At 44.7% G+C, this 14,908-nt stretch overlaps 1 protein-coding gene across 4 annotated transcripts in view; it reads left to right on the top strand.

The window, feature by feature from the left end:
* PRKAG2 (protein kinase AMP-activated non-catalytic subunit gamma 2) overlaps window positions 1-14,908 on the top strand; it is a 228,254-nt gene that overhangs the window by 50,109 nt on the left and 163,237 nt on the right. The window contains exon 1 of one of the 4 annotated variants that reach the window (XM_064505726.1): window positions 7,018-7,071. The exons of the other annotated variants lie outside the window; for them this stretch is intronic. Coding sequence (XP_064361796.1) covers window positions 7,033-7,071 — 39 coding nt within the window. The 5' untranslated portion in view covers window positions 7,018-7,032. Of the gene's footprint in view, window positions 1-7,017; window positions 7,072-14,908 lie in introns of those variants that run through there. 4 annotated transcript variants of the gene reach the window in all.

Genomic DNA, 14,908 nt, shown 5'->3' with positions numbered 1-14,908 from the left:
CCATCACCTGTAATTGCAATTTAAAAATGCGGCTGCTCTTTGCTGTACAAGTAGCGTATACCATGGAGATAATTGTTCATAAAGCATTCATGCCGCTCTGCGAATGTCCTTGGTGCTTGCACCCGCTGTATTCAGCCCCCAATCCCAGTGTGTCTCTGTAAATCAAAATGAGTGGGTAAACCGGTTTACCTTATTTTCATTAAAATGATGCATACATTTACCATATTCTTTATGGTAAATTTTTGGCTCTATATAGGGTTTCTATTACATAATGGTATACATTTAAAAGTATTTATTTTCTTGCAACACTGACCTACTTTAAATGATGCAGGGTGGCATTACCTCCATGTTTTCAGCAGTCAGTTGATACCAGTAGAGATCTTTGTTCTTCAGCTTCTAAACCCTTGCTGACATTATAACTGCTCATTACTATATTTAAGCAGCTGCTTTATCCTTTTCTAGGTGGCCTCTGATTTCAGTTCAAAGTTAATGGTTACTATTTATTACATACTTAAAAGTTGCATGCGGTATAGTTGGTATGTGCACAGAGTACTTTGGAAAACACAGAATCCCCACTGAAGAACAGGCAGTTCCTAGCCAGGTTGTGCAAATGTGTAAATATGTGTCTAATTTACCTGTGCCCTGGCGTTATCGGGACAACTTAGATGAAATAATTGAGCATCAAGCATGACTAAGCCCTAGGATGGGTGTTAATAGTCATAAGGTTCAAACAAAATAAAGCAGGCTGTGCACCCTGCAGAAACATCTTGGTTCCTGGATAGCTCGGCTGTTAAGGTATTGTAGTGGGATGTTGTCTTTTTGGTAAATTATTGGTGCTCTCCAGAGAGCTGCAGATGTGCTGCACCATTTTAGACTCTCAGCCACAAACCGTAGACCAGTCTTGACCGCCTTCCCTGGTTCTTTTGACGCTGATTGCTCCAGCCCTGCTGCTGCCCCAGCCCTGCAGGACAGTGGGGCATGTTGCCATGAGAAGCAGCGCGAGGCAGCCAAGGGGGCTGGGCAACGAAGGAGGCAGCAGTAGAGCTGAAGCATCTCTTCATCCATGCTGATGTCGCTGTCTCCTCATGGAAGCAGTGGTCCTTGGCAGCTCCTGTTCCAGTATGTGAGTTTAGTTAATTGATCGAGCAGAGCTCACTAGCTTGGTCTCTGCTCCAGGCCTCATCTTTCACATTGTTGTGTCCTACCAGCAAAGACATGTGTCACTAGCTGGAGAGTGATATTGCGGAGCACAGTTTTTAATAGATCCCCATGAAGAGCCTGGGGTAGGCATGCAAAAATATGGGGATTTTACACTGAAGGCCATGGTAGGAGCTCTTACTGTTAAAGCCTTAAAATGTCCACCCATTTCCATATGCAGCAGTGTTCATCCTTCTTCTGTTGCCTTGTGGGACTATTTGTGTTTATTGCAAGGACTGAACATAAAGGATGTTTCTCAGCCCCTGAGGTGTACAGTAGAAGTAGGGTAAGAGATGTCCCCTGTCTTTCAGGACTTTTAAGATAGTGGTTTTTAGAGAAGGGAAGTGCCAGGCCCTCTGAGCAGGCCTGTGCAGCATAGTTCAGCTCATGCTGGTTCAGCAGTTGCTGCCATTGAGTTCTGAACAACTCCAGTTCCAAAAAACTCAAAACATCATTGACACCTGTAAGCGTCACAGCACCCCTGAACACCTCCAGCAAGGGTGAGTGAGGTATCCAGGGGCTCTGGGGAAATGGCGAGGTTGTCTTTCTCCTTTCACTGAGTGTCCTACATGGATCTTGCTCTCTGATTTAATCTTCCTCAGAGATCAGGATATCTCTGAGGGACTTAACTTCCATCGTACAGGATTACAGTCCAAAGTGTCAGTCCTTCACTCCTTGAGTTATGGACACCGTGTCCCAGCCCAAGCCTCATAATTCTCCCATGTCACTTAAAGACCTCCGCTGACCCTGTTTATAGAGCAGCTCTGCTCTGGCACTGCTCCAGGAGTGCCTCCAGCCTCATCCCCCGTCCCCTCCCGCCGTGGTAGGACAGAAGCTCTGTCTGCCTGTCTCCATAGCTGGATACGTGGGGACAAGGGGCAGGTGGGAAAGGCAGTGGGAGCAGGGCACAAAGCTCATGTTGCTTATGCTCCACTACTGCACGAGCACTTAATCATTTCGATAGCGTTAGGGCGTGGGTATATTTGTAAACACAGAGAATACACAAAACTGCTTTAGTCCTGCTGTCAGGCTGGGCAGATTAATTTGAGCAGGTACCACCTGGATGCAGCTCTCCTGCTTCTGGTACCCGAGCGAGCCGAGGCGTCTCCGTAGCGCGCCGCAGTCTGCCGTCGCCGCGGAGGCTGGCAGGGAGCTCTCTGCCCCGGGAGGGGTGGGCGCTTTCTCACTGAGTTTTGGTGTTTCTCACATGGATGCTCTGCTTCAGGCTTGTCAACAGTGAGTCATGAATTCCAGCTCTTCGGTTCACTGCTTGGTAGATCATGCTGAAAAATTACAAAGAAAAAACTGTGACTGCTCGAGATGAGTGGAGGGATGAACTATGGATTTTGTTTTGCAAGGGATATTTCTCTCTGTTCCTCTCTCGCTGTTTTGTCCTCTCCCTGCCACCCTAATTTATAGTCTAGCTTGATTTTGGGGCATGAACTCTATGGTTCAACCCCGTCTCTTTCTGTTGGGGTGTCAGGATTAAGACTTTTTTCCTGTACTCCTTTTTTCCAGCTCTTGCAGATCACAGCTGCCCTTTTCCAAACACCGTTCTTGAGAGGCTGCTTTGGGTATCCTGCTCGAGCAGGTGTCATTTATGGTGCTCCTCAGGAGTTTTCTCCTTCTCTCTCCAGCATCTCTGCCCACTCTGTCTTCCCCTTGGGCAGCGTGAGTTTTCCAAGCCCTGCTGTGGCTTTTCCTGACTTTCAAGGAGCTGCTTCTCTTACCCGAGCTTCTCCGGAGCGTGTTGGCTTCCTGGCTTCAGGCTGCCACCGTGCACATCAGTACCAGGTGTTGCCTCTGGTTGCTGCTCCCTGTGCTCAGGAGCTGTTTGCAGGCATGGATTATAGGGCAGCCACGGATATGATAACTGTGGTCTTTGAAGAAATGGAAAGAAACTTTCTTAACTCCTCAGTGGGCAAGAACGAATGCCCTGCCATGGCAAGCAGGGCGCTGCCTCGCAGTGTACCTTGGTAATCGCTATATGCTGCCATGTTCCTGAGTGATATCCTGCTTTCCAGACAGCAGCTCCACTGATTTCAAGGGTCTACTTGCTTAGCAAGTGCGAGGAAATATAATGGAAGAAGGCCCTGTCTACTCATCTAATTTATGTTGTACTTAAAACATAATCTGTGAAAATTGTACAATATAAATTACACCAACCAATAGCAAAACCTTCTGAGTCTCCTCGGGGGAATTGTGCAAGGTGGCTGTGCTGCCGGTTTGAAATGTGTGGGCCTTTGGGCTTGTACTTAGACCAAAAAGAAGAAGAAATAGAGGAGGTGTTTTGGAATAAAATGAGTGAACCCTATAGGAAGTCACTGAACTGAGTGATCTGGGTCAGGATTCTGGATGCCACAACTCACAAAGTGGTCAGCACACAGCAGCCTCTGTGAACCTGAATCCTTAATTTTTTTCTGGCTTTCACATGGAAAAACAAGATCTAGCTGGTACAACACTGACTCTGTTTCAGTTAGTTTCTTAGGTTTACGTTGGTAAGAATGTGCTAGTTATGAATCTGCTTTCTCTGTATTTTGATTTTTGGACCATATGCAAGTGTTTGATTGATTCGCTGTAGAAGGTGCAAGTGGCTTTTCGTGATTTTCCTCCACAGTGTTACTACCCTGTAAAATGTGAAAATCATATAATCATTCCAAATATGTTAATGTTCTAGAAGTGCTCTAAAATGAAATCTTTTTTAAAGACGTATTTATAATACAATCAATGGCGGATGGGCTTTAAGCACAACGACTTAATGCGAAGAAGGTTTTAAAGAGCTAAAAAATATAGTTGAATGCTTATACCTGTTAGAAATTATTGTTGTGAGGAAAGTCGATTATGTAAAGCATTTTTCTGAAGGCTTATAAATCGTCCTCGATATGTCAGGAGATGGCTGGAATTTTGGATCCATATTCCTGCAGATTCTTAGAACTTGTGATTAAAATACAATTGTAACCATGATTTAATGAGATTCTCTGGATGATTACTCATGTTGTACACAGTAGTGCAATATGTTGTGCACTAACTCGCTGCTGCTCTTTGTCAGGGAGGCTGCTGCATTTCAGTTATTTACGTGCAAAGCATCAGTATTTCAGACTGGAGCATGTGCACCTGAAACCACTGTGTAAATCAAATTATTTATTCAGAAATCAGATTTTTTTTTCCCCTCAGATCTTACCTAGCTGCCTAACCAGCCACATCTGAGCACAGGTATTTGATCAGAGACTATTTCAGCTATAAGACAGGTGTTAATTAATTAATGCAGAGTACATAAATATTTACATAAACATGATTTTCACACCCCATGCCTGTAGATTCAAGAGTAGCTTGGGGTTCTCTGGCATGACACATGCTGTGTAAATGTGAGTAGTCATTAAATAATGGGAAGAAATAATAATAATAGAAAACTTACCTATTTTTCATCCCAGAAGAGTGAAAGAAAATGGCAAATGATGAACTGTTTTTCATGGATGTCAGAAACTGGACAGAATCCAAAAACTCTTTCAGTGAATATTTATGAAACGGTATTTAAACCATTAACTGTGCTGCTTATCTGAGATGTAGTTGTGCAATCTGTTTCTCTTGCTTCACGTTCTTTACCCAAAGGTGGGGGAGGAAAAGGCATGTTTTCAAGGTAGAACTTGTGCCAGATCCGATGTTGAGACTCAAATGAGTGTTAAAGATTTTTAAAAAAAAACCCTTAATAGTTCTGTGTTTTTCTTTTAATTGGTTACGTGAGACCGAGTCCCACGAATGATTTGAAAAGGAATGATTTAGGGACATGAGACATTTTCCTGGCTCTTAATGCCCATTTTATTTTATCTTATCTGTAATCAAAATAATCATCCTTTCAAGTTATCTATCATTGAAGCATTTGAGCTGAACGTTGTTTTGCAATCCGTTTTTTAGGAGAACCTCTTTTATTCCAAGAAGAAAAAAAATCTTCCTTTTTGCCCGTCGTAGGGCAGCCACAGATGTCTTCCTCTCTCCTATCGCTCAAGTGGGAGAGAGACAACTGTGTTTCACTTGCCCCAGCTGGTTAACCAGTTTCTCTGGTACCACTGAAACAGATTTATAAAAAGAAGTTTGTTTTTTTTTCAAAAGTATTTGTATGCTCTGCACGCTTAAAATATTTATTTACCTAGGGAAAAAACCTTCTAAATGCTAAATATTTGTTCATTTCTGTCACCCATACTAAAAAAAGGCTGTTACTGAGCTGCCCTTAAAACGGTGCAAGAAATTCCTGCCATTAGTGAGTGAACAATATGTCCCATTTTCCGTCTTGTGCTCGGAAAGGAGGTGTTTTGTCGGATGGAAGTGCACTTAGCGCTCCGAGGGGAGCGGAGGGCAGCGGGCGTTTTCCAGGCCGTGCTCCGTGCCGGGCGCACCGGGGGCATCAGCGGGACTGCGGCTCTGTCGCTGGCGAGGAGAGGCATCTGCCCGGCCTCGGGGATGCTAATTGTTTGCTTTAGACGGAATTAAGGGCAGTTTTGGTTGGGCCCGGTTGCAAACGAGGTGCAGGCTCTTGCGGTGAGTTGCTCTGAGTCGTGAGTATGTCATGTATGGTACGGGCGATGCATAAGCCAGAAACTGGTAGCCATTAATTAAAGAAATCTTCAGTACATCATCATGGATGTTATTTGGAAATGGCCAAGAAAGGGTTGGCAATGCCTCACGGCTCAGTATTTCTCCAAATAGGTGTCCGTTCGTCACCAAAGTATTTTGATTTTGTTAAAATACTGGAAGCTGCAAGTGCAATTTTTCTGTCTTTTGCCTTAACGCCAGCTTGCTCTGCAGAGGCGACCCCGTCTGTGGCAGACTATGATAGCGTCTTGGCCAAAGATGCAGCCCTGTGGTGTGGGGTTTATTTCTTTTCCAGTAAAAGACACTTTATGAGATTGTTTGGTGGCATAATCAAAGCTGGATGTTATTATAAAGAGGGATTTTTCAAAGAATTCCTGCCGAAAAAGAAAACCCAGAAGATCCCCTCTATCCCTCAGCTCCTATTTGGAGCGTTTACGTTGCTGTGCTGGCGTATGTTTTTGCTCATGTGATAGGCCGTCTTGGATTTTCAGAATCTGTTTAATATGTACTGTTACCTTTATTTTTGATGGTAATGTTATCCTTTGCGTTTAGCCAACACATTCTCCCAATGAGGTCTTTATAGTCAGCTCCAAAGTCGATCGAGTCTTGCTGTGTTCATGTTGCAGACGGGAAAACTTCAGTGCAGAGACATAATGTGACTTTTGTGCAGACACGGCGGGGACTCATAGTTAAGTTGGGCACAGAAGTGTTACAGCGCAGCAGCTAGGCTTTTTGAAATGCATCCGCTGCTCCGCGCTGCCTTCCCTGAAGTGTTAGATTAGGATGCAGCTGCAGCCTCAGTTATTTGAAACTTCTCTTGAAAATAGGATGCCTTTTCCTCCGATTGCATTAAAAATGTCTGCGGTTATTCGAACTCCCACGCTTCCCCGGCGGACCCACCGCGTTTACCTAATGCCCCCAAGGTGCTTAAATCCCCGCTTGCATAACACGGGTGCTGCCAGCCCCCTTGGGAGTCGGCGTGACAGGTTGCTGCATTCTCGTAATTGAATCGTTCGGTGCCTAAAGCATTTTTGGCACGCAGCCTGCGGCAAGGGGGAAAGCTGTCGCCTGCGCTCTCCGGAGTCGCCCGGCGCTGCCTGCCATCCCCGTGCCCGCCGCGGCGTGCTGGGAGCCAGGCGCGCGCCCGGCCCCGGGGCCCCATCTGTTGCAGCCTCGGCTGCAGGAGCAGAGCCTGAAACGGGAAAATCCGCCTGCCCGTAGGGAAACAGCGTCTCATGCAATTCTTCAATGGACGTCTCCAGCCAGACTGCAGGATTTTTCAGAGCGGTAAGTCAGTGTGCATCTCGATCGTCTGTGGGTTTCTTCAGTTTTGATTTCTTTTTTTTTTTTTTTAAGAGACTCGTAAAGGGAGCAGGTTTTGTATTCATTTAGGTAGAGGAGCCTGAGTGCACTGCAGGACTCTGCTGAGAAGCAGGCGTTCTTCAGGCTCTGTAAGAAATGCATGGTTCTGGGGTATTTTGTTTTTTCGTCTTGTTTTGTCTCTTTTGTATGCATGGCTGGCACAGGGTTGTTGTCCTGTTTTTAGAGCATTTAATTACAATAGATATTCCAAGGCTGAACAAAATGTTCTTTTATCTAGTTAAAGAATGTAGCTGGGTTTTATTTTTCCTTGCACAACTTTTTCTTAGTGTTTTGGAAAGAGAGATTATCTTTTTGGGGTGTTTATTTAATTTCAGCCTAAAACCATCTGGTCTCTGCATCCTGCAATGCCTGTTTTCTCATGCTGATCATCTAAGAGAAGCCCGAACTGCTGTGCAACTAATTGCTGTGGCTAGTCTTTGCAAACCAAAAATCCCTTTTTGTTGGGCAGCTCGTTGATTGGAAGCCTTATTTTGTTATTTGCCTTTCTGTATGTTGATATTTGATGAAAATTTGTCTGGATAAGGATGCATATTGCAGGCTTCATGTGCTTCTCTTCCATTTTTCTGCTACCAGGCTACATGCTGAGCACACACCAGTTTGCACTGCAATTAATGGGCCTGTGAGATAACAGATGCCTGATGGGGATGATGCTGGCCGTTTCCTAGGGTCGAACCCGAAGCGGCAGGTTTAAAGATGCCCGGTTTTGGGGTGGTGGAAGGAAGCTGGTGAATAGTAACTGGAATCTGCTCTGGAATAGGATAACAGGTATTTTGCCAGCTCCTGTTTGTTTTGCTTTTTGGTCACTGCTTCTGCTAGAGGCCACGATTTCTGGTGCAGGGCAGGTTAGGAGAGATGGAGCTTATCTGCCCTTGGGGACCACGGTCCGATAGCTTCTCCCCTGCATGGGGCAAACGGTCCAGATCTGAGGGGGGCTGGAAAAGAGAGGTTGAACTGGCTTAGGGCACCCTTGGGAGACGAGAGAAATCTGAAGTTGCTGAAACTGGGAGTTTGGAGGCCAAGAGCATCTGCGAGAAGAGGAAATGACTGGAAAGAGGATGAAACGGGCCGTGTTGACATTGGGCCAAACCCTTGCTTTTCAAAATGCCGACTTGATCAAAAGGGAGGCAGCAGGAAACCCAGGAAAAAGGCTTCGGTTGCACTTCGGTTTTCTCCAGGGTTTACTGAGAGTACAATAAAAATACATTTATTCTGAATTTTTTTTTTTTTTTTTTTTTTTTAGTATTTATTTCAAATTGTGGCAATCTGTACTAGGATGTCTTACAGTCACCAAGAAGAAATTAGGTGAATAAAGAGCAATATTGGTGTAAAGCTTTAAAGGTAAACCACGGAGCTGGTGGAAATCACCTTGAACCTGAGTTTGGTCCAGGCAGCAAACTGGTTCTCCAGCAAGAAGAGGAAATCTGGTGCCATTTTAGCATGTTTGACTAGCCAAATAAGTCCAGTGACTAGTCGATTCGGAGTCAAGAAATATTTAATCATTTGAAGTCAAGAGAGTTAGTGGGAAAACTGTGAGAGCTTGCTATCATGTATGCATACACACAATATACGATGATATGTTTACCATATGCGTTCTCCTATATGAGCGTGTGTTCTCTATATGCGTAGAAGTAAAGATTCCCCGTGGGAAGATGAGATCCAGCAGCTCTGTTCTTGTCACCAGTGGCAACCTGTTTGTGTTTCTCGCTGTAGGTGCTAATAATTTTGTTTGAAGAACTGATATGCGGTGTGATAAACTTACCCTCTTCTTCTGATGCAGGAGATACTCTTCTAATAAGCATTTAACTACTTGTAATGTCTGTCTGTGTGCAGTTTTAAGTCCAATTTCCATCTGACTGGAGCTCGAAAGAAACGTGAATAATACTTGGATTTAAATGCATGCTAAAAGCTGTGCAGCTTTTTAATGGATATTGATACAAATTATCATTTTTGCTGAGAAAAAATAATGTCGGTGCCGCGTGCGAGGGCCGTTCTGGTGCCGCGGGGAGGGTTGGGACCGGCTGCCGCAGGGCTCGGAGCAGCGCCCCGCTCTAAAAGGGCCTCTCCGGCGTCGGGCTCGTGCTCTGTCCGTCTGTCACCGGGGCCAAAGTGCCGCGCTCGCTTGGAAGTGCTTCCCGCACGCTCTGAGCGAGATAAAAGTCTTTTCAGCACATTTTAATATACGAACTGCCAGCCAACTCAAATAGGGATTTGCCTGTTTCGGCTGACCTGTACCTGCTGCGTTTCTGAACCAATGCACCAGGCAGACGTGATTTTTAGCAACGTGTACATGTAGCTATCCAGCTCAAATTTTAAATTGGATTTACCTGAATATAAGTTTGTTTGCTTGTCTTCTCTTAACGGCGTATTCATATAGGCCCGTTGTAATCATTGATGCGTAGAAGGGTACATAGAGGGCAAGATGGTTAAAATTAGCCTGTTATTAAAGGAGCCAGAAGTAAACATGACTGTTCATAATTTTGTTTTCTTGTTCTGGAACTAAACTAGGCACAATTTCAGGGGGAAAAACAGTGTATAGCAATAAAAGCAATAGCCCTTGGAAGAAGCCTGCAGCTTATTTGGGGAAATATCTGCTCTAAGATTTTAGCGTGGCATGTGCGGTACTTGGAAAGAACGTAATGTGCGTTATTTCCGTCCTTCCCTTTCCATGCGAGAATTATTTCCGAGCTGGACCCACTGCGAAAATTTATTTTCAGGAGCAGCTATCCCCGACAAGTCCTGGCGTTGCGGTGTTCCCTTTGCCTTGCCGCTCACGAGACTTTCCAGCTGGGTAAATATTTTATCCATCTTTGTCCCCGAGATGGTCGTTGCTTCACTCGGATACGGCGACTCCTTCCTTTCCACTCCAACGAGCGTTTCGGGGGTGCTGAGAAATGCCGACGGAGACGAGGGCCTCGCCGTGCTCCCCGCTGCCTGTCCGGAGGGCGGGCGAAGACGGGGCCGTGCCACGGCGGTGCCGAGGAGCTCCCCGGGAACGGCTGCTCCGGTGGGGATTTGGCCACCTACGGCAACGGCTACGCCGTTAGCAGCGCTGCAGGGGAGCTGCCTTAAAACGGGCGAGTTTAAAGCACGCTTCGGGTTGCTGCGTAGATGTGCCTGCGAGAGGCCGTCCCACGTTTGGACAGCTTGCTGCTTAAATAGAAGAGATGGGGGAAAGAAGTGGTTATCTTCCCGTTTATAGGCAGCGAAGAGGGAGGAGTAAAGGGTTTGTCCTGTCTTGACTCATCCAAAGTTTAGGCAAGTTGTCTGGCCTCTCCCTGGCATCCCCAAACCGAGGAAACCAGAGTGAAATGCCGCTACGAGATGCCTGCTTTTCCCTGCCGCCTGTTACAGGAGCCTAGGCAAAAAGTGTGGGACAGATGCTGAGCATTTTAGCTGGCTAAAATTAGGTGGCAGATACCCTGTCCTCGATGCCTTCCTGGAGGTCAAACGGCAAGCCAGCCCAGGCAATGGAAGCTCCATCTCCCAAGTCCAACTGTAAAGTTATTCCAGAGTGGATTTGCAGTTTGTAAAGCAGCTTGGATTCCCACAGGACAGAAGATGTAATGTAGTTTATTAGCTTTGCATGGCAGCACTAACTGGAAAAAATGATAAAGGTATCTCAGTATCTCTCAACTCAAAGCCTAGGGTGGGAGCCGAGGGACATACAAGCTGAATTTAAGGCAGAGCCCTGTGCCATGACTGGGACAAATTTTCCGAGATTATCTCTGAGAATTTGATGTTTCCTCTGTCCTTGAGGGTTCTTTTATATTGTCAGCTTCAGCAAAATGTATGTTTAAATGAAAACATCCATGCTGAAAATTAGGGAGGAATTTGTGGTGGTGAGGAGCTTTGCTTTTGGGACAAGAAAAAAATACATAGTTTAGCCTGTGAAATAAAAGAAGGCAGTATGTTTTGCATGTGGTGCTAAAACTGTAAGCAAAGCTATAGCAAAGCATCCGTAAACTTTGTAGGCATGAAATTGTTTTCTGTAGCTGCGGCATGAACTTAGCAGAAGTGGGGAATCATCCTCACCCTCTGCTTCGTGTGTCGTCTCCTCTGAACTCCCATCCAGCTCGTCAGCACGCCAAGTGCAAAGCCATCCTGTTCTTCTTTCCTTTGCCTCATTTTCCCTTGGCTTCTAAAAGTTTCCTTTCTTTTTTAGTTGAGGGACTACTTTATCAGAGCGGGTTCCTCACTTCTCTAGCTTTCCAGCTGTGAGCTTTCTTGTAATTATTAAGGTTATTCATGGTTATTAGCTGAAAAGAATGTAAAGAGGGAACAAGCAGCCGTCTTCCTAAATGTAGTGCTCTGGAAGAATAGTTCCAGTTCAAGTATTTGTGGCAGAGAGTTTCTGCCTGGTGTGAATTTCACCTTTTTTAGTCACGTATGTGCAAGGCAGAACCCTACATGTCTTTCTCAGTTAAAGCCAGCAGTTGGAGGTTTTCAGTTCTGATTTTGTTGTGTTTTGCAGTTCCCTGAGGAAGTGAATTTCTGAATGATTTTCTGAAATCCTCCCTGTCGTCCCCTACAGAGTTGAGGGAAAATAGCAAAATGCAAAATACAGTGACTCTTTATGTAGCTGAAGTATAGAGATGATTTAGAAAGACTGATGATGATCTTTCCTTTGAATCCCCTTCAGATTGCCCCCATGCTATAGCATCCAAGTATTTTCACTATGTTATGGCAAAATCATCATTTGTTTCCTGTGGTTCTGCTATTTCACTGTGGCCAAAGTTATGTTTTATAGAAAATGTGTGCCTTTCTTGCCTTTCCCTGTAAATACTGTGAGATATTGAATCTCATTTATGGTAGACAAACATAAAAGTACTGGAAAGCAATCCTTTTGGCACTGAATACGTGCCATCTACAGGGTTGCGTTTCCAGTCTCTTGCTACCTATAGCAGTGTGTCTTTTGGTTGTTTCTTAATGCCCTCATCCTTCTAACTGGCCGCATTTTCCAGGTGTGTATGAGGTATGCCATCTTCTGCTTTTGCCTTGGCTCTCTTAACTTTGCATGTTTCTTGGATGAAATGTTTCACCAGAGAAAGGTGTCTTAGGTTGAGCACTTCGGAATAGGACTTAATAACGAGTTTGGAGCCAACAGAGTCCACGGAGCATTCATGGTTGCTCCCCAGTTTGTAGGCAGCTTCATCCTTGCAAATCATGAAAACATGACAAAGGCAACTGAGTTCTCCCCTAGGTTGGATGTGTGTGGGAGCCGGTTGCGGAGAGATTGTGTGTGGATCATGGTATTAGAGAGAATATTCAGAATTTTGTTGTTTTCCTCTGTGACATGCCTTTTCTGCTGTTCTCTGGCTTTCTCTCTATTTTTTTTTAAATGACATTTTGTTATTTATGCTTTAGCTTGGTTGTCCATCTGCCATTGTAATAAACATGCTGTCAGTCACAGCACTGTGTGGTTCTTAGTGTGAAGAAGCTGACGAACCAAGGCTGTCGTGTGCATGGGGATCTTATTCGTGCTTTGTTAGAGATGCCCTAGTGATGTTCTGTGATTTACTGACTGGCTTTAGGTAGAAAGCAGTATACTTCATCACAGTATTTCCATATAGCCCCAAGCTCTCCGAATATTGCAGATCTCATGGGACTCCAGGGAGAGCTGATTGTGTCCCACACCGGATCTGAGGGCTCTCTCCCGGCTGTGCCCACCTCCTTTTCAAAGGCTGCACCACTGAACTCACATGGTGGTGCTTCCTGGCAGGAAATCAAAGGTCTTGGAAGAAAATTTCAGTTTTGCCGTGAAGAGTGTAGGAATGTGTTCTAGCGATGTAACCCTGAAATTAAGAGAAAAACAAAAAACTAATCCACGATCTCGTGACAGATTTTGTTGATGAACCTCATAAGGCTTCATAAGGAAAGACAGATTTGGCGTAGACTGCTGCAGCTTAATACTTGTCAGGGTCAGTCAGGAGGTTTAGAAATGATGAAGGCTGTGCTGGAGGCTGGCAGCATCCCGTGATCCAGATAACTCGGGATGAACAGGTTTTTTTAGGAAAACATCAAGGAATTATTAGTTTCATGACTCTCTTCCTCCCCTTCCCTTAGAATTTCTCAGTTTTAGCAGCTCTTTTAGGCAAAGTGGTAGCAACCCAAGCCAGGCAACCTGGGAGACAGGGAGAGATGGCTTAAGCAGCTATTTAGTTCTTTGTTTGTTGATGCAGCCTTTGAAAATGCCTTTAGGCATGTAGGATGGTTTTCTTATGCAGACTCCTGTGCAACAGGAGCTGAGCTGAGACTGACAAGTTTTTGATACAAGACATTGCTCCCAGATGGATGATGATTTTCACAGACCAGGATCTGGGTTGGATTTCAGCCAGCCATAATTCCCTGACTTTTCAAATTGTATCTCAGCATTTCTTCCAGACAGGTCATTTGCTTTAGGTGCTTTGCTTCTGTTATTTCAAGTCTGATGCTGTAGCCACCTTGACATCGAAGTGTGCACAGCTTGTCCTGCATGGTCACCCAGGTCACAGAGCTGCCTCTGGGCATCCTCCAGCAGTGGACAAAATAAAGTCTTTGTGTCTTGTTTCTATGATCTCAAGCTCTCCAGACCAACTTGATTTTTTTTTTAATATATGAATAGCCTTAAAATTAATAGAAATCAGACTGAAAGAGCCTTGTGAAGTACAAAGCTGCCTAGCCCAAATCTAACCAACTTTGTACATCTGTTCCTGCCCACTCCCATTGAGTCATACTGAGACTTAGTCACCAGCATCCTAAAGTCTCACAGTACGACTTGCATCTGTCTCCAAAACACATGCTGCAGTCTAGATGGTATGGGGGAGGGAGAAAAGCAAAGCAATGAGCAACCTTCTCCTAAAGGAATAAAACAATGTAGCAAGTCTTATGCTATATTATGCCTAGTATATCAAAACAACAAAAATAAAAGGACAAAAATTTCTCTGTACATCAGGTATGAATCTTTCCTTGTGCAATGGTTGGGTGATTTGATATAAATCCCACAAGACTTCTAGATAGAATTGTTCTCAAAAATGAAAAACTTCCATTCAGGCAAAGCTACCAAGATATTCCCTCTATTCCTTAGAGTTCAGACTTTGCTTCGGATTCTGCTCACGGGCTATTAGCGTAGGTAGCATATTTGCTACTCAGAGTTTTACATAGACTTGCAATTGATACGAATCCAAGGTTGATCTAACAAAATCTGCTGGTGCTTAGGTTAAGCTCAAAGAAGCAGTTCACAACTAATGTTAAAAAGAAAGCCTGACTCTTCTCTTGGAAGGATGTTTGAAGTAGTCACAGTTCAGTAATGACAACAGAGGAGTAGACCCCAAGAGCCCTGTTAGGGCCTGGTGCTGAGGAGTGCAGTCTTTAGCAATGCCTTGCAAGATCGGGGCTTTTGTCAGCACCTTAGCTTAATGTGTCAGTATCTTATTTTCTTTGTTTGATTAAAGGAGCTGTATCCCCATATTGAAAAACTGTCTTGGTAAAGTGTCACCCCCTGCTTGGGTTTTGTTGTTCTAAGAGACACTGTAATGTCTGGCAGGCATTTCACATCCTTACATTTGTTGCTATCTTAGCATGTATAAAGAAGACAGGGAAACAGAAAAATAATGTCTCTCTGGTGACACCATCAGCAGTCAGGACTGTGTGACGCTACTTACACTAAGACTCTGTTTGAAGTTGCTTATAGCAGAGGCCACCAGCCTTTCAGCAGAGATGGCGAATAGGGCTGCCGTGAAGCCATTCTCACCTGAATCTCCCC

The sequence above is a fragment of the Dromaius novaehollandiae genome, chromosome 2, assembly GCF_036370855.1.
Source record: "Dromaius novaehollandiae isolate bDroNov1 chromosome 2, bDroNov1.hap1, whole genome shotgun sequence".
In the NCBI taxonomy this organism is placed as follows: domain Eukaryota; kingdom Metazoa; phylum Chordata; class Aves; order Casuariiformes; family Dromaiidae; genus Dromaius; species Dromaius novaehollandiae.
The sequence above is the reverse complement of the archived record's forward strand: the minus strand, read 5'-3'. Positions and strand labels throughout refer to the sequence as shown.